The sequence below is a fragment of the Trichoplusia ni genome, chromosome 8 (genome assembly GCF_003590095.1).
Source record: "Trichoplusia ni isolate ovarian cell line Hi5 chromosome 8, tn1, whole genome shotgun sequence".
Classification (NCBI taxonomy): domain Eukaryota; kingdom Metazoa; phylum Arthropoda; class Insecta; order Lepidoptera; family Noctuidae; genus Trichoplusia; species Trichoplusia ni.
In genome coordinates this window covers 2,072,092-2,093,485 of record NC_039485.1, presented here as the reverse complement: position 1 = coordinate 2,093,485, position 21,394 = coordinate 2,072,092, and the positions used below count along the sequence as shown (strand labels likewise).

Here is a 21,394-nt window from a genome sequence, read left to right as displayed (position 1 = left end):
TGTGCGCGATGTAATGCGGGTTCGATACATGCAGAGGACAATTATGTATTTGTTTCAATCATTGCTGCTTGTCCTTTTGTATATTTCCTAAATTCGAGATTTTTTTATTAAAACGTGTTCTTTTATTTTAAAATCAATTCTTAGAGTATAATTATTTTCTAAGAAAAATCCATGACTTGTTGGAAAACAGACGACGAATTTTTATGGAAAGTCCCCTTTAATATATCTAAAGTTCATAAAGCTATACTTCAACGTAATATCACTTGGGCTACAGTTTAATCTTGAATTAAGCCTACACACGCGACTGTTGAAATAGGAAGTCCTTGCAACCACAACAGGACGTCGAGACCTTGTGGCATCAGAAACAGGACACCATCAAATTAACTGTACTTAAAAAATAAAAGACGACCACATTGGAAAAACATGCCTCAACTACCGGTCTTACAATAAAACATTATTCAAACCATCCACAAAATATAATGCGGGAGAGAATAAAACAGGCTGGTTTCTGAGACCCAACCCAGTCACTTACATACTTTCGTGGTAACTTTATCTGTCGATTCTTGTACATTAATGCCCTTACCTTTCTACATGAGCAGGCGCCAAAATGAACATAAGAACATTGTAACTAGGCCAAACAGACTGTATCGAAGGATTCGAAGACAACAATAAATTCAATACTTGTTTAAACAAGATTCCGTTGTTTCGTATACTTGTTGTTTGAGTCTGACTGCGCCTGGAGGACATCTCTTACCGGATTTGTTTAAAGAAAACTCTAAGGACATGCAACTCTCAAGAGAAAGATGAAATAATAAATGTACTAGATTTAGATAACTTCAAACAAAAACATCATCATCATCCGCAGCTTTTGTCCTCGCGCTGCTGGACTCCTCCCCTTTTTCAAGCCAGCTTCGTCCAGACTCGACCCGAGACTATATCGTTGACTCAAAATCCACAAAAGTATATGGATAAGATATTTAGACTGATTTGAACTACCAATTTAACTTTTGTTTTTTTTTTTGTTCCTCGTACGATATGCTGGTTATAAGTATATTGGTAAAATATCCCAATAAGTTTTACATGATTGTCTTTGTCAAAATTCCATACATAGGTACATAACAATGTAATAGAATATTTTATTTTATAAAAAAGATTTCTTGCCGGTTATTCTAGATTGAACTGGTACTTTAGAACCGCGCAACTAGAGTGGTTATATTATTTATCTAAGCTTATAAAAGTTCCAGATAAAACGGACAACATGAAATAAAAACTAGATTGATTTTGTGACAATTTTATCCATGCTCTTTCAGTTTCTTGGACTTTACAGTATAAGTGGGTTTTGGACCGTTTGTTAGTTCTATCGGATTGGAATGGCTATCGATTGAAGAGCGAAGTAATAATTGATTACCATCGTGAGAATTGCAACACCCTTCCCAAGTTACTTATTGAGAGGGATCAATAAGTAAGCTTGTATTTTATGTACGTCCCTGACATAATATAGGACGTGTTTGGGATATGATATGTTACTGGATTCAAGATTTATCAAGGAATATTACATTGTCTTTCATCCTTATTTGTTTTGAAGCGACTTTAAAAGGAGAAGGTTCTCAGTAAGTCGATATATTTTTTTTATTGGTTACATACTTCAGAACTTTGGACTGGATGAACCGACTTGGTTGATTTTTTTTTAATTTAAGGTTCTAAATGAGTCGAGATTTTTTTATTGGTTACCTCGGAACTTCGAACTCGATGAACTGATTTGGTAGTTTTTTTTTAATTTAACGTGAAATAGCTGTCATTTTGTACCATACAAATTTCATCAAGTTTGAATGACTATTATTTATAAAGTCGTTTATAACATGTTTCGTAAAAAAAGGTTAAATAAAAAAAGGTCTCCTTCAGAATTTCTGCTAGACCTGCGGCATTGTAGGTATACGATGTAATATATGTAGATATTAAATTAAATTATTAAAAATTTGCTTTTAGTACAAGTAAACCTGAACTCCAATGCAGCTTCTATAGTGGAATGCAGAATAGGTAAATCTGTCCATTTTAAGCTACAAGCTAACATTGCTAAGAAGCTTAACTTATGCAATGCACTAAATCTAGTTCCAGTCATGAATTTACTTTATTCACTTGCAAATCCTACTTAACATCAAGTCTTAATATTATTGACAAACTAAGGGGGCATAATCTTGGGCGTTTTGCTTCCACATGTGCAATAGCCTTATCTACTTTTAAAAAAGGCAGTCAAGTGCGAGTCGGCCTCGCGAAGCTAATCACAAACTAATTTATGACCTTTTTATAATAACTATCGTGATCATGATTAAGGACTCCGGTTGGGTCCGAAACTAGTCGGGCTATCCCGATAAATACGCGTGAGTAAACCGTTGCATCATTTAATAATTTATGACCGTTACCTCTCTTGCTTTGCCACTACCCTGTTGTGTAAAATAATTGTTTTTGTCTGGTATACAGCACTGCAAGTAATAACTATCGATCACCAAGCTTGTCGTTGCTTACATAAGGCATGTTCAAAACCCTTTTACCCTCAAAGCGGACGGACCTCACACCTTTCTTTTGTAAAAGATAAAGTTCCGTGTTCGCCCTTAAATATGTCGTAATTCAATGTAATCAAAAAGTGGAACATTACATGGTCAAAAAGTATGCAGGCCGATACCGGGCCACGGCTGCGCGTGCGCATCGTGCGCCGCCCGCCAGCCAGTGCATAGGCATTACTTTATTACTCAGATATGGAGGCACATCAATAAATATGATAAACCTTTTGTTACTAATGTTCCTATCAAGATTCTTTCGAGTTTTCAGTAAAAATGACTTTTTTGTGAGTGTGAGTTAAGATGACTGAGGGCCGACAAAAAAGTGTTATTATTGTATGATGGAAGCATGATAGCACAATACAAAGCTTTCTCAACTGGATGGGTCTGCCTTAGTGTCCGGGGAAGAGACTTTTTTCCGGAGAAACTTTTCCAAAATGATTTTGTTACTTCCCTCTTCCAAACTTCATCATCAGCAACCAATTGATGAGGAAATATACTCCTTCTATTTGCCACGAAAAGCAGTCAAAATATTCGATTCGCAGTACGAGCATCTATCTCCCATAAATCAAAGTAATGTTACATTTTTGCTAAGAAAGTATTTAAAAAAATAAAAGAAATAAGATTTCACAATAAAACTAAGAGAAAGCGTTGAAATAGGTAACGCGACAAATAAATAAAAATAGCTGCATGACGAAATAAGACAAGAAAGTGATTAACTTTCATAATATCTAAATACTGGTAAGTATCGCGAAGTTTCTAAATCCATAGAATTATATAACACTATGGAATTACCAGTAGCTATGATCTAGTATAATACGTAATTCCGTAAGTTGATTTATTTTTATTTTAGTTTGTTTTTAATGAGCGATTTTCTAGGAAAAATAAATTTAAATTACGAAACGACCTTTTTATTTTGATTTATTATTCTATCTTAGATGAACTAATCAATCTGTTATAGTTTATTATTGCAAATTCAGAAATTAAGTGGTTTCAAGAACAAAACTCCTAAAATCGTTATTTTCACAAACCAAAGTGATTGTTCAGCTCTCCTGAATAAAGCTAACTAAACTTTACATTTCTTATCTATTTAATGCAATATTTGTTGGATTCCTATCAATGCCCTTTACGAAAAAAAGCTGAGCTGTCACGTCAAATAAAACTAGCTTAACTACCTATTAACACTTTAAATAGATTACCCAAAAAAAACAGCACCTTTGTCCAAGTATAAACAATCCTATCTACATTCCCAAGTGTAAATGTCATTTGAAGTGAAAAATGAGATGAGTTACAATGGTAACGTGTTATAATGACGCTTAGTAGGTGTGCATCGTTATCTGTATACGGGTGGCACCGTCCCCTTGACACCGTTGCACAGATCCTCACTCCACGCGGCTCTTTCCATGAAACTCACCTTCAAAAACAGTCACAAGGTCACCAATGTTTGTCTAGACCTCTCTAGGAATACCTCTCAATACGGAAGTCTTACGCAGCTGATAAAGACAGGTGTGGTATGGTCATGTTCATGTATCAATGTTAAACAAACTTCCCATATGATAACAGTGAAGGTTTGAAAATATTTTTCTATTTATTTACCTAAAGTGAATATCATATTTCCTCCTGTCCCGACAGACACTAATCATTACAGAAACAATAAATCTCCACAACGGTATTCACGCATGCTGGCTTTACGCACATGATAAATCAAAATATCAATTACAGTATTATTCCACAGCAAAATGTAAACAAGCAAGTATAATGGCGCCGCGCGCCGTCCTGTTGTTTTGACGGCTGCTGGTCGCCGGCACTCCTTTGTACCAGTGTTTGTTCCGAAATATCAAAAATTGCAAAACGTTCAAAATACAACATGATAATCCTTACATTACGTAACGAGTTGAGCAAGATTGCCCAAATATAAAAGAATTAAATTGAATCACTCGAGCCATCCAACAGCGGGTGAAATTAAATGCACGTTGCATAACATACGCGACTTTCTGCAAGGATATGCGCAGTACGCGACCCACTCGCGGACGACACCGACACGACATCCTTTCTATACACACAATACCCAAATACCAGGTTATTTTGAGACGCATTCGAAATATATGTTAAACTAGGCGACGCAAGACACAAAGTTCACACATGCATATTTATGATCATGTTTCCAATGTATAAACATATACAGAACAGAAGACACGAAGGTATCTTTTTAGCACGCCATAAAATATGACATAAAAAAGTGCAGCTCGGGATGCTAACTCAATTTGGGGCCACACGGCGGCGACGCGCCGCATCGTGATAACCCAGACAAGAATGCGATGCGATCAATTAAAGTAATTGTACGTAAAGGCGATCCATTCATTATGATGTACCTTACTGAGAGCTCATAAGGAATGCAACGGGACCTGTGGTACATTCGGGGCGTGCCCCTATTAATTAATGACCGAGTACCAAAGTGACGCAACTAATTACGGAACTTTGTTTCCCGCTACCGGACGCACGTGAATGGTCGCCTTTCTGTCGTATTGTGCATCTATAAGAAGGGGCTTGCCTCTTGGCCACGCATGCCTGCGAGAGGCTCACCGATCGAATCTAATAATGATTACAAACACGACGATACAGAATACATTTGCAGTAAATTCGCGCTGAAATGAAAACCTCCTTATTCACATATTTCACATAGATCGATTAAGTATGAACTACAGCCAAAATTACTAAGATAACTAAATTTAATATTATTGACGTATATTTGCTTATACACGGACGCAATAACACAACTCAAACAAATAGTGACGTAACGTAACACAATACGCAACCCGTTGCACCGGAGGTGAATATGCAAACTAACTTAGCGCACGCCATTATCAAAAGTAGAACACTTCAAAAATGTCAAGCTAAGGCGCTGCGATGAGTTGGTCAATCAGGTCTATGTCTTCAAGGTCATTATCTAATCCGCGGGTCCTTCCACAGTCGGAGAGCGAGGTGCCGGCAGAGCGGCCGAGCGGGTGGGGTGACGCAGCGGCCGCCGTCACTCGCTCAGTCGTCGCGTTGCCGTGAACTTGGCCTGATCTGGTCTGTCACACTGGCCCCGAGGCCTTATCGGAGGCGCCGCCCACGGCCTATAATAGCTGGGCCGGCGTCTCCCCCTGACTATAGAGTGGGCTGTGACTCCGTCAGACATGTTGCGCGTCCTCTGCTTCCTCGCGGCCGTCGCCGCCGCCACCGCTTGCACGCCCTGCAGTGAGTGCCCAACTATTACTTCTTACAGTTACAGCAGCTGTTTCAGCAGTTTTCATAATTTTGGTGTTTGTGTGAAGTGATCGGTTACAAAATATTTTGGAAATTTATTTTTACCTTGCCCTCCTGTGGGAATTACAATACTTAAGTGCTTTTTTTAATACAATAATTTTCCCCTAAATTTGCTCGGTGAGTAGAATCAATTATTTATATCCATAAAGAATCAATATTCGTTTCATAAGTAGCATTGCAAAGTCGGAAGCAAGTAAGTTTATTTATGGTGACAAGTCGTAGATATTCATACACAACTTTTAATTTCTTATGTCTTATTCAATAGGCATTACTTCAGTTGGGGTTATGTCATAAAATAAGTGCTAATAGTTTGAAGTGCTTTTAGAGAGTGCAGCCACTCACTCGCTGCTCGTACAAGCTATGTCCAGCAGTAAACAGCTGAGATATTCCCACAATTATGTTGAGAGGTCCGGATGTGTAAGGCCGTCTCGGATTCATGATATTAATGTGTGTTGCACCCAATTAACAATTACTTACATCCGCAAGTTTGCCCTAAAAGCCTCCGAATTCCTCGCGTACCGCGCAAAAAGAGGCTAAAGAAAAAGGCATAATATCTTTATCGCCTTTTGATCGCGACCCAGTTTCCGATTGTACGTACTTATGGAATGCTCGTGCAGTAACGAAAATGCATGCGCAGTAAAATGTTGCAAACATTAATAATAGATAGTAGGTACCTTCACGTTGTGAACGAGAGCATTTTGGCGCCAATGTTTGTTTACTAACACTGCGTCGTATTATGCTAATCAGCGTTTGTGCGCTAAATTTAAATATTCTTAATTAATATTTATTCAAAGTGAAAATGTTTTACATTGAACTTTGAAGTTATTGCGTCAGTAGTCAAATAGTCTTCTTGTTAAATACTGGAAATTCCAAAAGTATAAAAAACAGGAAATGGTTGATTATTTTAATGTAATATTGGAAAAAACATCACCTAGTAAATTAATTTGGACAGTTGACATCTTTCATTATTTTTTTGTTCAAACAAAATTATCCTGATTTGCGAACAAACGATTTTTTTTTTAAACCGTGAAATACGTACTTATTGTAACAACAAGCGGGGTCATTCATGCATTCAAAATGCAAAAGTTTTAACTACAAATGAACAAAGGTAAAATTATCAGAATCTTAAACCATAACATAAAAATATAACAGGTTAGATTAGTCAACGAAAATGTAAATCCCATCTATTTAGTAAAATTGTAGATAGTATTAGATTCTGCTTCTATCTCAAAGGATAATGAAATAAAATAGTTTCCATATATACAAATAGTAAAGGATGTATTCCTTTAATAGAAAATAGGAGATCTAGGGACAAGGTAAAAACACCACATGACGTCATACAAATACTAATAAACACCCTTATTAATACAAGTCAATAAAGCCCAACTGACTTAAATACTAATTGGAAATTGGAGCAAAACCTCAAATTAACATGGGCTGGTTTAATGACTCGAATAGTTAATTAAAATAAGAACATTAATTATAATTATATCAGCACTTTCTCATGTTATAAATCATATCGGAAGCACGCCTTCGCCTCTTAAACTTATAAAGAGTCGAATATAAAATCGAAATTGGAATCAGATAAAAGTACTGTAAATAGGCCAATAATAAGCAAGTTTTGAAGGTCAATTAAATTGATAGACTATTATAGATAGAAGGATGATTCACTCTCACGTTTTATTTTAGATATTATTTTAATACATTTTAACAAATTCTGGCTGTTTTGCCTTGAAAATTCTACGAGAAGTAAAGTTATGATCTTAGTTTCCACATTTCTTTAGTATGTCGCTTACCATAGACAGTACTATTTTCGTACTGACAATTAACAGTTACCACTTTCATCCACGCAAGATCCTTAGGTCATCCTACTCATATACAAAAAGTCCATTAACGAAGAGGTTAATAGATTACGACGTGACCTTTTAAACGAAGAACGCGTAACTTAGCGCGTCAATACCGACCTCACAGACTGTTGGCTAAGACAAGCTCGGAATATAAACAGAAAGTTGAAAAGTAAATACCCATCTGCGGTTCTAAATTCTGAAGGGTCTAACAAATATAGGTATTTATTTAGCTTGTTGACACCCTAGTAAGGCACAGATCCAGGATTTCATAAAGTTAATCTTGCTTTCTTCTATTTTCTATATGCCTTCTTTTAAGCAGAAAATATTTTTTGCCACAAACAACAACAAGATTATTTATTCATTCTTGCTACTGTAAACATCCCATAAGTTTTTCATTCGTTGCAAGGTTTTCTATAAATAATCAGTCCGATAAAATTATTATTTAAAGGATAACGATCCCAGTGCAAAATAGTATATAGAAATAGAAATACTGAAAATAATGTATTGCGAAAGATATATAATTTTTCATCTTCAAACTTTCGCGAGACAATACAAAGAGAGAAACCTCTTAATAAGGCAACACTATTATAGTTGTTAAAATTAAAACGGCGGGACCACAAGTTCTCTTTAATTACTTCTGTGACAGTATTACCGATGGCTATCATTTGTTCCATAGTTCCAAGTAACACTTTGAATGGGATCTTAAGTGGTTCACATTATGTTTCAGCGTGTGGGGTGGCTAGAGGAGCGCGTGTAGTTGGAGGCGAGGCGGTGATTCCTGGCGAGTTCCCCTGGCTGGCGGCCCTGAAGAGGGACGGGAAAGTCATCTGCGGAGCCACTGTCGTCGCCAGGGATCATCTCATTACTGCTACGCATTGTGTACACGGGTAAGAAATGACCGTAGACCATATGGAAAAGCAAGGAAATAGTGTGTCAATTGTGGCACTTGCTACCGTCCTATAACTGCAGTAATGCCTACAAAAAGCTTCAATTTTCACCCTGTCAATTTCTGTCTGCCTTCAACTGTCTGAATCTTTCCATCATCAACACTTATTCCAGAAAAAAAAAATAGTAATCGTGTTCTTTTCCGAAATCATCTCAAAACTCGGTGTTCAAGAAGCTCTTGAGAAAAAATATCATGTATTCCAAAAGTACTCACCAAAGGTATGGAAAACACTTGTTAAAAAGTATACCTTTAATCCGGCACTCAAGTTTCGGCCAGTCACACCGCCAGGTAAGGGCCCGTAACCTTGATCAGATCTATGACTTTGACCTCGTAACAAAATGCGTAACGCGTGCCTTATCATTCACAACAGACCTAGTTCGGGGTCAACCGTTAACTTTTGTGAGAGAACCGAACCTACACATCATCAGCCCTGGCCTAGGAGGTTACGTTCATAAACTACCTGATAACCAGAGGTCGTGTAGAAATTGGTTTTTATTGATTTTGTATCTTAATTAAATTCAACATCACAATCTTGTAAAAAAGAAGGTTCTCTTCAAGAGTAGTTTTCATCAAGCCTTCACCGTCGTTGTCATTATGTTTTGAATATCCAAAATACTTTTTCAAGGCTACATCAACATCTGGTCTCTCTTGAAAACAACAATCGGCCTAATAAAACGGGCCTCGTTTAGGATCATAAGCTTCTTAAAGTTAACACCTGGATGGCGTGTGGCGACAGACCTAATAAAACAAATTTCTCAATACGTTTTTAAAAGTTCGCGTTACTAAACTGTGGATATTTATCTCGTATCGATCTTGACCTCTCGCGACACACCATATAAGGTGCACCAATATTACAATAAAAGCTGTATTTGTAAAACTTTACACTCTCTAAAATTTTATTTAAAGATTTGATCTGATACCGTTGTTTTTGCCATTTTGGGATGTGAGAAAGCAAAACGGAGGCGAAATCGAAAGTTGGGGACATTAAAGGATAAGGTGTGGCTCGCGCAGCTAAAGAGCATTAATATTTACCAGTATTGGAACAAAATTGAAATTGCCAACGGAATATCTTAACAGATTATGTTAAGTTAACTGCATAATATCGCCCATCATAAGCACTGTAAAGTATACCACCAAAATTAACGATTCATATAACAACACCCGTTCCCGTATTATCAAACCGTGTACTCAAATATTGTTGCTCAGTACTTAATAGTCTGCTTACGATGAATTAAGATAACAGAAGAGCACGTTAGTCTCGAGAGTACATTTTTCTGAATATTCCACAACGCTCGACGTTTCGAAGATTTTGTAGGACTTTCGACGGAGCTAACAAAAGGTTTAATCGGAAACTTCCTAAAGCTAAAGCCGTTAATTATCCTCCTACGATCGGTCACGGGATTAGTAGGTCGAATGTCAAACTCATTCACTGACCCATCAGGCATCAGAGCACAGTTTGCCCACACTGATTACAATCGCTGCTAACACAATGATGACCTCACTCCATGATTTATCGGCGTACACCTTTCTATAATATAAATTTACATGTGCAAATCTAACTATCTTTATTCAATCGTCATGAATATGTTTATATGCTAAAATAATAGCTTAATAGCCTGCTGCTTCGGACAATCTGCAAACAATAGTCGATGTAGGTGAGCACTAATTGGTGAAAGTGGATTATAAACACGACGAAGCCTTCATGTCATCAAGAATCAGCGAACATTGGCACCTGTCGGAAGCATTGTGTGCTCATAATATTACCATAAAGCTTTTATGAGGTCAAACTTCATTAGAAGACTCGGCAAGGCATATACAATATGGTGGTTAATATTTATCTACTGTTGTTTTCTTTTGCCCGTCACGTCGGCACCTCAAAGGTCTTTCCGTCTAACTGTAATTTAACATGAGTAAGAAAGAAAAAGTCACTTTCGTTAACCGTAAAAGACAAGTTAATTGGTGCCGTCTTGCTGTGACTCATGATGCAAATTCTAATTCTGACCTCGTAGGTGTGAATTGTCTAATGCCAAGATGAGTACAAAGTTCGTAATGATGCTGCAGACTTTTCGAGTTTTGGATATCGATACTTGTGGAATACCATCGATTTTATGTGGGAAATTGGGAATCGATTACGTGTATGGTAAGGTAGTAATAAGCAGGAGTAATAACGTTATGTAGTTAGTCGGTGAAGATTTTGTATGAACCGGTATTTGGGAATTCCGTGAGCACCAGAGGGTTCCGTGAAGGAACAGGACTCCAAAGTCCATCTATAGGATATCATGATTCTCACTTAATAAACTTCGTAACAATCTTTTGGTCAACAACTGGATACCAAAAGCTTAAGTCACATCAGTTAGGTATACGAATGAATACCAATCAGACTCATTTTCAGCGAAATCGCAAACAATAAGGAAGTATAAACTTTATTTAAAAGAAGCCTCATATAAATTAGTGTTATAAATTGACTTCGCTGCCTGCTTGCCTCGTCATTTATGACAAGCCCTTCAGGAATTAATATTCCGTTAAATTTGGCTATGTACCGTACTTATACGAGGAAGTATCACTCTGATTCACCGAGTCTAAGCAAAAAAAAAGAAAAATTCATTAAATAATCTTCTTTATCCTCAAGCGTATCTTTATTCATCCAACAAATTAGGCTATTATGAATTAAAAGTTGAACAAATTAAAACTAGTACGAGTATGCATACTTTAAGATGACACTTATAATGAACTATAAAATAAAGTACATGTGAATGAAATTAAGATCAATAGTTACTCACGATCAACTAAAATAAACTATTCGTTGCTAAATATCTGGATATACAGTCAAAGCTTGAGCAAACTAAATTTGATATATTTATAGAAAAATAGGCTACAATTCTTGCAAAAATAATCCCTAAAGTAAATCTCATCAAACAATCATACTGAACCCACATACAAAATGTAATTTAAGTACAGTTACCCACAAACCCCGATGCACTAACCTTTTCATGGAGTTGGTTTTAGTGATGTTTTAATTAATTCCCAGCAATCAAGATAACTGTTTATATCTTATAACAGGATGCGAATCCCTGAGTAAGTTCTGTATCATCATATACCTACACGTGTGTGCGAGTGTACTTTGCCTCCTTCAGAGTTATGGTTTATGACTGCGCATTTGACCCTCAATTCATTCACTGCCTTCCTTACATTTACGGCCCTATAAAATATTGTTACAACAACGCAAATACAAATATATATTTTTATGCCAATTTGCAACTTACGCATTTATTGCTTGACCCAATTCTGCTTGTTCGATTATTTTATTTGATTTTTGACAATCGTAAAATGTTAAAGAAATGTGATTTGATAAGATATATCTTAATTTGAGTATATGAAAAAGTATACACTGTTCATTGGAACTTTTCCTTTTTGTAGGTCGAACTTTTATTGTTTTCTAATTTCATACTTCGCGAGTACCAATCTGAGAAACCTGCAATTTGTATGAAGTGCAGCCTACAATTAGGTTATTACGCCACAAAGGGCCATTGAGCATAAGGCCATATTTTACATAACATTTACAAATAATATGTGCCCTTAGGGACCCAAAACAATACGAGTGACCTTTATCGGACCCGACACACTTTCCTTGCATTACGTAAAGACCCTTTTATTTAGTGTTCTTACAAAATATTTGCCTTGTGCATTCATCCTGAGAAAACAGACTCCTGATTTCTTGAGAAGATGCTAATTGTTTAAAAGGCTGTATTTTGTGAGAAAACACATATTTGTTACCTAAATTGAGAAATACTTGACACCGCTTGCTTCTCCGTTTCCAATTTTTAGGGGCATACATGTAATTAACGAACATTTATAAAAATGCAAACCAGCTGCTGGTTTACGATCATTAAGATAAGTTTTTTCATAAATTAACAAGAATTTTAATTTTATTGGAATATCAAAAATTATATCTTTAATCGAAATCGCATTTTTATAAGAGCTTTCTTGATTAAAACGCATAAAACATGTTGATATTTTTTAGTTTTAAAAGTGCGTGTAAGTTAATACCACTTTACACACAGACATTAAACAGAATGCGAGCAATACAATTACCCCAACACTTACTAGAACCAAATTCGGTCCAAAAAATCCTAAAATAATGACACAGCTTTAAAACAAATCATGTCTGGACCCCGATTCTGTTATTTACAATGGCCGATGAATAGATGGCAATTGGATTAAATTTGAAACTATTCCGATTCTCTTTTTTAAGCATTTTGCCAACACTATAACTGGAAATTCATCGGTCATTGTATATAGCAGAATTGGGGACCTGGCTGAACTTTGGTATTCGACCCTCGGCGCTTCGAGTTTATTCAGTAAAAGGCTGAATAGGTACCCAATTCCTACCCTGCGGAGGTCTATGCAAGTGCCCCGGGTTAAAAAAAAGGTACCAAATGTGTTAGTTTATTTTACTCTCTTTATAACTCCGTCACTCTTAATCGCTTGAGTCACATAGTTTGAACATTTTATAAACATTTGACATAAACCATCTACTTGAATATAGTTTTTACTTACAGTTATAACACTTATAACTCAACAATTACTTAATTCTATTTAAGTATATGTCAAAATCTGAAGTGGAATAACGTTACAATTAAATAAACATCTTTGACACAACCATCGTCGTTTCGTTTTCGGTAAACGGTTGATATTTGGCATTCTTTCTAATCATCAATGTAAACTGTTATAATATGTGTATACCTAACCTAATCCTTTAGCAATCAACACTGATTTAATAACCCAGTTGGTTGAATAAATGTTGACTTTATTGTCAAAGAGTAAATATTTTTTTTGCCGAATGAAGTATGATTCATCTAAAACGATTTGTGACGTTATTTTAGGATCGCCGCACGGCTAACGTATAACGGCAAGAACTTCAAAACTTTGCCGTCGACATATTTTCTGTAGTTTTCACTCATTTTGTGTTCATAAAAAAACGTGTCAAGTGAAACGTAAACTTATCCAAGATATAATAATCCGGCAGAATATTTTTCAAAGTAGATATTTTATTAAAAAAAAACATCGTTATGGTTTGATTAGGATATGAAATGCTAAATTTGATGAGGTGGAACATACCTCATCAAATTTGATCGTGGTATCATACTTCGTGAGATCATTTAAGATTTTTAGTGGACGGAGCCGGTGGCAACACTTAGTTTAGAGTAAAAACAATTTTTAGTTGACTGTACAGAAGACATGACTAAAGTGTTGATTAAAGAAACCCGGTAGGAACCACAAGAGTGTACCTTTTTCCTGAGCTACTTACGTAGAGTTTTACCAGTCCAATACAGAACACCTGCTCTACGTTAAATACAGCTTGATCAAACAATACTGTCCTAGTTCGACCTTAGGTTTCGTAAGGGTCTCTTATAGATAGATCATGTCTAGATACTAGATAGAACCAAAATCAACATCAAAATGTTTTTATTTCAATTACTCCTTTTTCAGGCTCTTTCGAAACGTATCTCTCTCTAGGTAGCGGCAGGTATCATTACAATAAGTAATTAATAACGAGAACATTTTTCACCTATCTATGCTAATCATTTTCCTATTATCCATATCATAAATCATATCTGACCACGACCTGGAATATCTACAGAAGTATAGAGGCCAATGTTAGATGGCAGTCACCTTGGCGCATGCCTAGGACTAAAGCATGCTCATGTATAATCGTTTAGTTGTAATTCAGGACAAAGGTGGCTCTGTGAATAAATATTGCTACTGTATGTTGCAACCGTGTTGACCTGACCTAAGAGTTAGTTGTCTTTTGTCTTGTATTTATGTGGAGAAGATGTCAAGATCTTTAGAATTTGGCTGGTCAGGTCAAAGTTTTCTGTAACCTCTTGAAATAGTCTGATTGTATTTTTTGAATATGTGGCTGTGTTTTCAGAAGCATACACTATTACACTTAATGATACACCTTCGTAATTACGAAAATATTGACGTCTATTTATTTTGTTCGTTGATTTTTGTTGACATGTTATTTAAATTATTTTAATTCGAACTCAGCCAAAGTACATAAAATTTCAGAAAAAATTAAAATTAGGTTAAAATTATTCACATTGTAAAAACGAATTTTATGTTTATGTTATAATTTAAAATTTGTCACATGTAGGCTATACAGCTCCACGGCCATCAGTTACATCACTGCAATGATGTTAAGGTCGCATTGGATGCGCTATCCTTTTGTCCTCTCGAATAGCCACGTAGCGGCGCAAATCGATTGTCTCGCATCGGTAACGATGTGTGCTGAATTTTAATCGATACTTAACGAGAGATCTCTAAATTAATATAATTTAAATGAAGCGCGAAGCTTTACAAGCCCTCATATAATTATGTTCCTTCAACATTTATTTATGAGCAATAAATGTCAGCTCAAAACTGATTTTTCATTACTAACTGTATACATTTTCGTTTACAGTTACAAAAAAAAACTTTATTGAATGAGAATACTGTTTTCAAAAAACTTTTATTTTGATGCTAAGTTAATAAATTGACCTCGTGATATTCTACATGGTTTTTTGTCCTGCAATTCATTGCTTAGTCACCTGCGGCGCAGGATTGCGACTTATGACTGATACATGCGTACTGACCCGTTCAAACGACCTCATTTTAGACCCATAACAATTTAAATTTTTGTTTGAAAGGTTAAAAACAGCCATTTGTCCCAAGTTTATGAGATTTACTACTCTGTAAATTATACTTGTGAAGTTTCTTCACTCTTTTCCACCATGCAAAGAGACGGCAGTAGCAAGCTACCGGGCAAAAACTATCTGTACGACCAGAACCCTTTTAGAAGAATGCTGACGTCACATTAGACTTCATTGGAATTGGGTGGACCATCACCAAAAATGGCCCATACTGGCCCATTATGCATCGGGTGGTTATGCAGAATTAGTCTATTTGGAGCCTGAGTACGGAAAATACATTAGTCAATGATGATAAGTAAAATGATCACTCTGATCATTCCTGTGAGACGCCACACATCTCCGTTTAATTAAATAGGCTTCTAAATAATTTTACATACATGTGATGATTGTTACAGGATAGAGGCATCCCGTCTGTCGGTCCTTGTCGGCGAATACGACGTGAACTCTTCGCGGTCTGACGGCTTCGAGGTGGTCCACGTGGTGCAACATCCCGACTTCAACAGATACACGTATGATTATGACATAGCGGTGCTCAGACTGGCAGAGCCGCTGCCTGATAAACTGTACCGGCCTGCTTGCTTACCAGGTATTTCACTCGCATAGTCCATTACTTATTATCAAAATTTGTTAGTTTTAAATTATCACTTTATTAAGATAAGTCTGACTTAACTCTTCTGCTAGAGATACCGAGCGTGTCTTTGTCTTTGTGCATGAGATTTAAATGTTTGTGAAACTCAAAACAACAAGGATTTAAGGATTAATTCCTCCGCGCATCCGTAGAATAATTTCCTTTTTAGAAGTTCTTATATATCTACTAAGTTGTTAAATAATTCTAATGCCATTAAAACTTCAGATGCTGAAGACTTAGATGAAGGAGAAAACGCAATAGTCACGGGCTGGGGCAGCACGGTAGAGAAGGGCCCGTCTTCCAACATACCGTTCAAAGTAAGGAAATCCGCGTGCGATCAGTATGGCATACGATCTCTACGGAGTCATAACTATAGCATAACAATTCAATTCGATTTATGACAAGAATAAAATACACAGTAATGGTAATTTAGAATATTTAAATGAAAGAGGTCCTACGCCATTCTGATCGCGCGCGCATATTTGAATAAAACGGTATTCTAATATTCCTTTTGACTAAAAGTTATTTAATTCGTCATAGTGACGTACGTTTGCAGATCTGTACAGCTGTGACTACTCGATTGTAATAATATATAATTATTATTTAAGAACTTTATGGTTTGGTTGTAAAATGTGTTGTCGTTGGAGTAATGTCCATTAAGTTTCTTTACTTCGTGTACGGAGTCATGATCGTCATTTTCTTATATTTGGTAATTAACATGCAATGAGTTTTGATTAGTCAGTACCAACACTACCTTTACAAAGCTTTAATTCTTGCCATAAAATTAATTAGATCTTGTTGGGGATACTAAATTAAAATGGGAAATCGTACATTTTATTCTCGTTAAAATGTATAATTTACCCCTCTGGTTTGGTTTGTGATGTGAAGAAAATCAAAGAACCTACTTTTATTTTCATTCGCCTAAATTATTTACTTTGATTTACTGTGTACATGTTTTTATCCAACTGAAATCTAAAGATATCTACATAATATTACGTATTGAATTCAAATCTAAAATTAGTTACATACTTACTTACAGACATAATTCCGCCTAATCCTTATTACACCCCTGGATCTACTGAATGTGGATCTTATCTTTGAAAAGTTATAAACATTTTTATCATAACAGCCAATTAATAATCCATTAACCCCTATAATACAAATATTTTTCAAGGCATCAGTCAAAATCTGGGACCAAGAAGACTGCTCCGGCGCGGGGTATGGCAGGAGGAAAGTCACGCCGCGCATGTTGTGCGCCAACGCTTTAGACAGAGACGCGTGTACAGGGGATTCCGGTGGCCCACTGCTCCTGCCGCATCCCTACTACACTCTTGTTGGTAAGTGTAAACTGTGCTGAACAGAAAGCACAAATATGTGTCACAATCAAAGTCACATTTGCAGATGGAATAATAAGAAAAATCTAAAAAATCCCCTAGGTCCTGAAAAAATAAAATTCATCTTTTATTTACTATAAACCCGATTTAATTTGGTAACTAACATATTTACAAAATTAATGTGTCAAATATTCTGTTGTGTAGGTATTGTTTCGTGGGGCCGGGGTTGCGCTAGACCAGGATACCCTGGTGTTTATGCCCGAGTCGGCCGCTTCCTGCCGTGGCTGCGAGTAGCACTTCGTCATGCCTGCACCTGCCAGCCTCCCGCCTATGGTTGATACAAATATCGATTAAAATAACTATCATGTAATGAATATTGAGCATGTCCAGAACGCATATAAACAAAACTATCACGAATATGATAATGGGATTCATCTCAATTAGTCGATATCAAAAAAATCGACTAACTGTACTAAAGATTTATAAAATTCTGTACAAATATGTCCTGAGGCTATAGATATTAGAGCCATGATTGCAAGAGGCATATTAAAAGAAGCTAAAACCGCCTAATTCCAACTATTGTTAATTATATCGTATATTTTAATTTGATATTTAACTTCCAATTTAATTAAGTTTGTACTGTGGATTTGACTATTGTGAATTGTTACATTCAATTTGTTTCTGCATTATTAATACTTTACATTTGTTAATGCAATCGTCAGTATTATAGAGTTATAGTAATTTAAGTAGTTGTTTAGTAACTTAAGGCTGTGATTAAATTAAAACTTTGTTTTAATAATTGTAAATTTATGCTGTTAGGAAATATGTAAAGAACGTTAAATTTAAGTTAGATTACCTAAGTACAATAAATAAGTTTAAAATTGAACGAATAAAATTGCTTGTGTCAAAATGCGTAATTATTAAATTCCCTATTCATACAAGAAACTTAAAAATAAATTCTGAAATACTAAAAAGCAATATGCATTAAAAAAAAAATAGAATCATATTGAAGTAGAAATTCTGAGAAGTTATCATTTTGGAAATCGACTAAAAACTTAACCTATCTATTAAAGGCTGTGTACTTTGCCGGCTCCCGCGAAAATTTGACATTTGACGTTCAAGACGCCGTTGTCAGCTGATAACCGATCTCAGTAGGATAATTTGTATTTTATTCTGTTTGTTTAATAAAAATAGTGAAATTTAGTCATAATTCCATTCTCTTATTGGAGACAAACAATATAATGAACTTTTCTGATAATGAAGCCGTAAGTTTTGAGTTATTTAATACCTTTTTTGACTAAACAATGTGACCTGTAATTGGTCAAAACTTTGCTTTGTTCTCTTGCTGTGTAACAATATCCGTTCGTGCTATACCAATGAATATTCGTATATTGACTCATGTTGAGACGTTGAATAGGTAAGTCATTGATATGTGTAAATGCACTCAGGACGATACTTCGAGCGTCGAAAGCACTTCAAATACAGACAATACATCCCGGAGTGAAACTCCAACAAACTCACGTGTGAAGAAACGTCGAAGAGGTAAAAAGAAGACTACGAAACAAGTAAAACCACCTTACAAATTTAAGTAAGTAGTTTTCTATTTACATGTGTTCATTATTATTGTGACCTGTTGTCAAGTAACTTGAAGTTTTCTAAGATTTTAAAATGCCCTTTGTAAGACCATGATGCATTCCCTAAGCGTTCATTTCCCTAAGCTTAAATTAGGGTATTTATTTAAATGATTCAGTGTTACTCAAAATAACTGGTTATGGAAACTAGAATGATTTTTTCATACTTTTATACTATAGCATGATACTTAGCATTTTTAATTTTACCATAGTAATAATTGAGCAATAATAATTTTGATAATGATGTAGCAATTATCATTTCACTGTAATAATTATATAGACATATAATATTCTACAACTTTCAAACAAAGCCACCTGGTCTCAAACAAAGCAAAGTTTGTATTATGACCACTAAACAACTGATTAAAATTCTTATATTTTTCTAGATACATACATAATATAGATAAATAACAACCAGACAGACCAAAATGATCATCCTCATTACAAAAACATTTGTCTGGTGAGGGCATCAAACCCACAACCTCCGGTAGTAGTCAGGGCCGCTAACTGCTAGACAACATTGTTTTCATAAAACTTATTTGGTGTCAAACTATACTGCAAGGACTATTTGTCATTTGGAATTACTTATTTAGTTTCTTATTAACAGTTGTAGTGCCAAAGAAGACCATGGTCAGCCATTATTTGGTTGCCAGTTTAACCACCACTTGGGTGAAGGGGAGCCGCAAGTGTTTGCGGTGGTTGGCAGCAATAGAGTCTCCATATACGAGTGTCCTGACTCCGGAGGCTTCAAGTTCCTGCAGTGTTATGCTGATCCTGATGTAAGTACACTTTAAAATGTCAGAGACGATTTGCACAATGAATTAATTTACATATTTTCTTTTCTGTTGCTTTATATCTTGATTTATTACCATTTCTTATAGTTTTTTGGCTATGAAACATCTTCATGACTTGAAACTCAAAGCTAATGCTGAGCTATTAATGAATCCTAATAATAAATAAACTATTGGTGTAATATAATAGACTACATTTCTAAGTGGATATTGGGTATCATAAACAGGTTGACGAAACATTCTACACTTGCGCCTGGTCATACGAGGAGGAGACTAACCTCCCTCTCCTCGCCGTCGCCGGCTCTCGCGGCATCGTGCGCGTGTTCCAGCCGTCCACACAAACCTGCATCAAGCACTACATCGGCCACGGACACGCCATCAACGAAGTCAAGTTCCATCCTCGAGACCCAAACCTCTTACTCTCAGCAAGCAAAGACCACGCGCTTCGACTGTGGAATATCATGACAGATGTCTGTATCGCAATATTTGGAGGTGTTGAAGGCCACAGGGATGAAGTCCTCAGTGCCGACTTCGATCTCAAAGGCGAGAGGATCATGTCTTGCGGCATGGATCATTCTCTCAAACTGTGGCGGTTAGACAAACCGTCGATGCATGAAGCTATCAAGCAAAGCTACAGCTTTAACCCGCATAGGGCTCTTCGGCCTTTTAATTCGCTGAAGGAACATTTTCCGGACTTTTCCACTAGAGATATCCATAGGAACTATGTGGACTGCGTCAGATGGATGGGAGATCTCATTTTATCCAAAGTAAGCTTCTCAAAATACAATTAAATACCTGTATAAGAGTATACTATTATTTCAATGTGTTCAAATATTTCTTTTTTTTTTCAGTCATGTGAAAACGCGATTATCTGCTGGAAACCAGGCCGTCTGGAAGACACTGAACTTCGTCCTGGTGATAACTGCGTGACTATGGTGCACAGATTTGATTATAAGGAGTGCGAGATTTGGTTCATACGTTTCGCCGTTGACTACAGTCAAAGGGTAAAATGGTCTTTTTAAACATCAAATATTAATTTTCATAAACACAAATATATTATTTTAATTCGTGATAAATCCTATTTCAGGTTATAGCACTGGGTAATCAGTGTGGCAAGACGATGGTGTGGGAACTCGGTAACGTGGCCGGCGGCTCTCGTGTCTCGCAGCTGGTTCATCCGAGATGCGTAGCTGCTGTCAGACAGGTAACACTCTCGCTTATCTAACATATATTTCGTATATGGTCTGAAAATTGTTGCTAAAATAATAATAAAAATTGTCAGATCAATGCTCATTGAAGTACTTACATCTAGTCAGTTAGAAGTTCCTACATCTATATTACCTCCTTCAGGTAACGTTATCTCGCAACGGAAAGATTCTTTTGACCTGCTGCGACGACGGCACCATCTGGCGGTGGGACCGAGTCAACAACAGCAGCATTTGACAGCAGAACAAAACGTAAACTCTGTGATTTACTGAATCTATGAATGTAATGACAACCCGCACGATTGAGATAATGTACTACTAGTATGAGGTAATTGAATGATTGTATTATTTGTAAGATTTATATGCAATGTGATTTATCACAATAAAATAAGACTGCCATTAGTCAATACAAATTTGTATTACTCATAAGTGTAATCAAGTCTGAAGTTCGCGTTG

The 21,394-nt window shown here is 36.1% G+C and overlaps 2 protein-coding genes across 2 annotated transcripts; both read left to right on the top strand.

Moving 5' to 3' along the window:
* The first annotated feature begins 5,273 nt into the window (after window positions 1–5,273).
* LOC113496945 (transmembrane protease serine 9-like) lies at window positions 5,274–18,221 on the top strand. The gene is made up of 6 exons (XM_026876352.1): window positions 5,274–5,795; window positions 8,439–8,598; window positions 15,745–15,935; window positions 16,203–16,294; window positions 17,152–17,314; window positions 17,516–18,221. Exons 1-6 carry the CDS (start codon window positions 5,735–5,737, stop codon window positions 17,647–17,649), a joined length of 801 nt encoding a protein of 266 aa, XP_026732153.1. The 5' UTR covers window positions 5,274–5,734; the 3' UTR covers window positions 17,650–18,221.
* Window positions 18,222–18,409: 188 nt separating this feature from the next.
* LOC113496680 (polycomb protein EED) lies at window positions 18,410–21,347 on the top strand. Its single transcript, XM_026875983.1, has 7 exons — window positions 18,410–18,576; window positions 18,760–18,899; window positions 19,550–19,721; window positions 19,961–20,500; window positions 20,585–20,737; window positions 20,821–20,937; window positions 21,084–21,347. The coding sequence occupies exons 1-7, from the start codon at window positions 18,553–18,555 to the stop codon at window positions 21,174–21,176; spliced, it is 1,239 nt and encodes a 412-aa protein (XP_026731784.1). The 5' UTR covers window positions 18,410–18,552; the 3' UTR covers window positions 21,177–21,347.
* Window positions 21,348–21,394: the final 47 nt, after the last annotated feature.

Bases quoted from the DNA above. Each gene is read 5' to 3' on its own strand.
- LOC113496945 (XM_026876352.1), top strand. From the start codon at position 5,735: ATGTTGCGCGTCCTCTGCTTCCTCGCGGCCGTCGCCGCCGCCACCGCT. The intron at 5,796-8,438 runs GTGAGTGCCCAA...ATTATGTTTCAG, and splicing joins CACCGCTTGCACGCCCTGCA to CGTGTGGGGTGGCTAGAGGA. The intron at 8,599-15,744 runs GTAAGAAATGAC...TGATTGTTACAG, and splicing joins GCTACGCATTGTGTACACGG to GATAGAGGCATCCCGTCTGT.
- LOC113496680 (XM_026875983.1), top strand. From the start codon at position 18,553: ATGAACTTTTCTGATAATGAAGCC. The intron at 19,722-19,960 runs GTAAGTACACTT...TATCATAAACAG, and splicing joins AGTGTTATGCTGATCCTGAT to GTTGACGAAACATTCTACAC. The intron at 20,938-21,083 runs GTAACACTCTCG...TACCTCCTTCAG, and splicing joins GCGTAGCTGCTGTCAGACAG to GTAACGTTATCTCGCAACGG.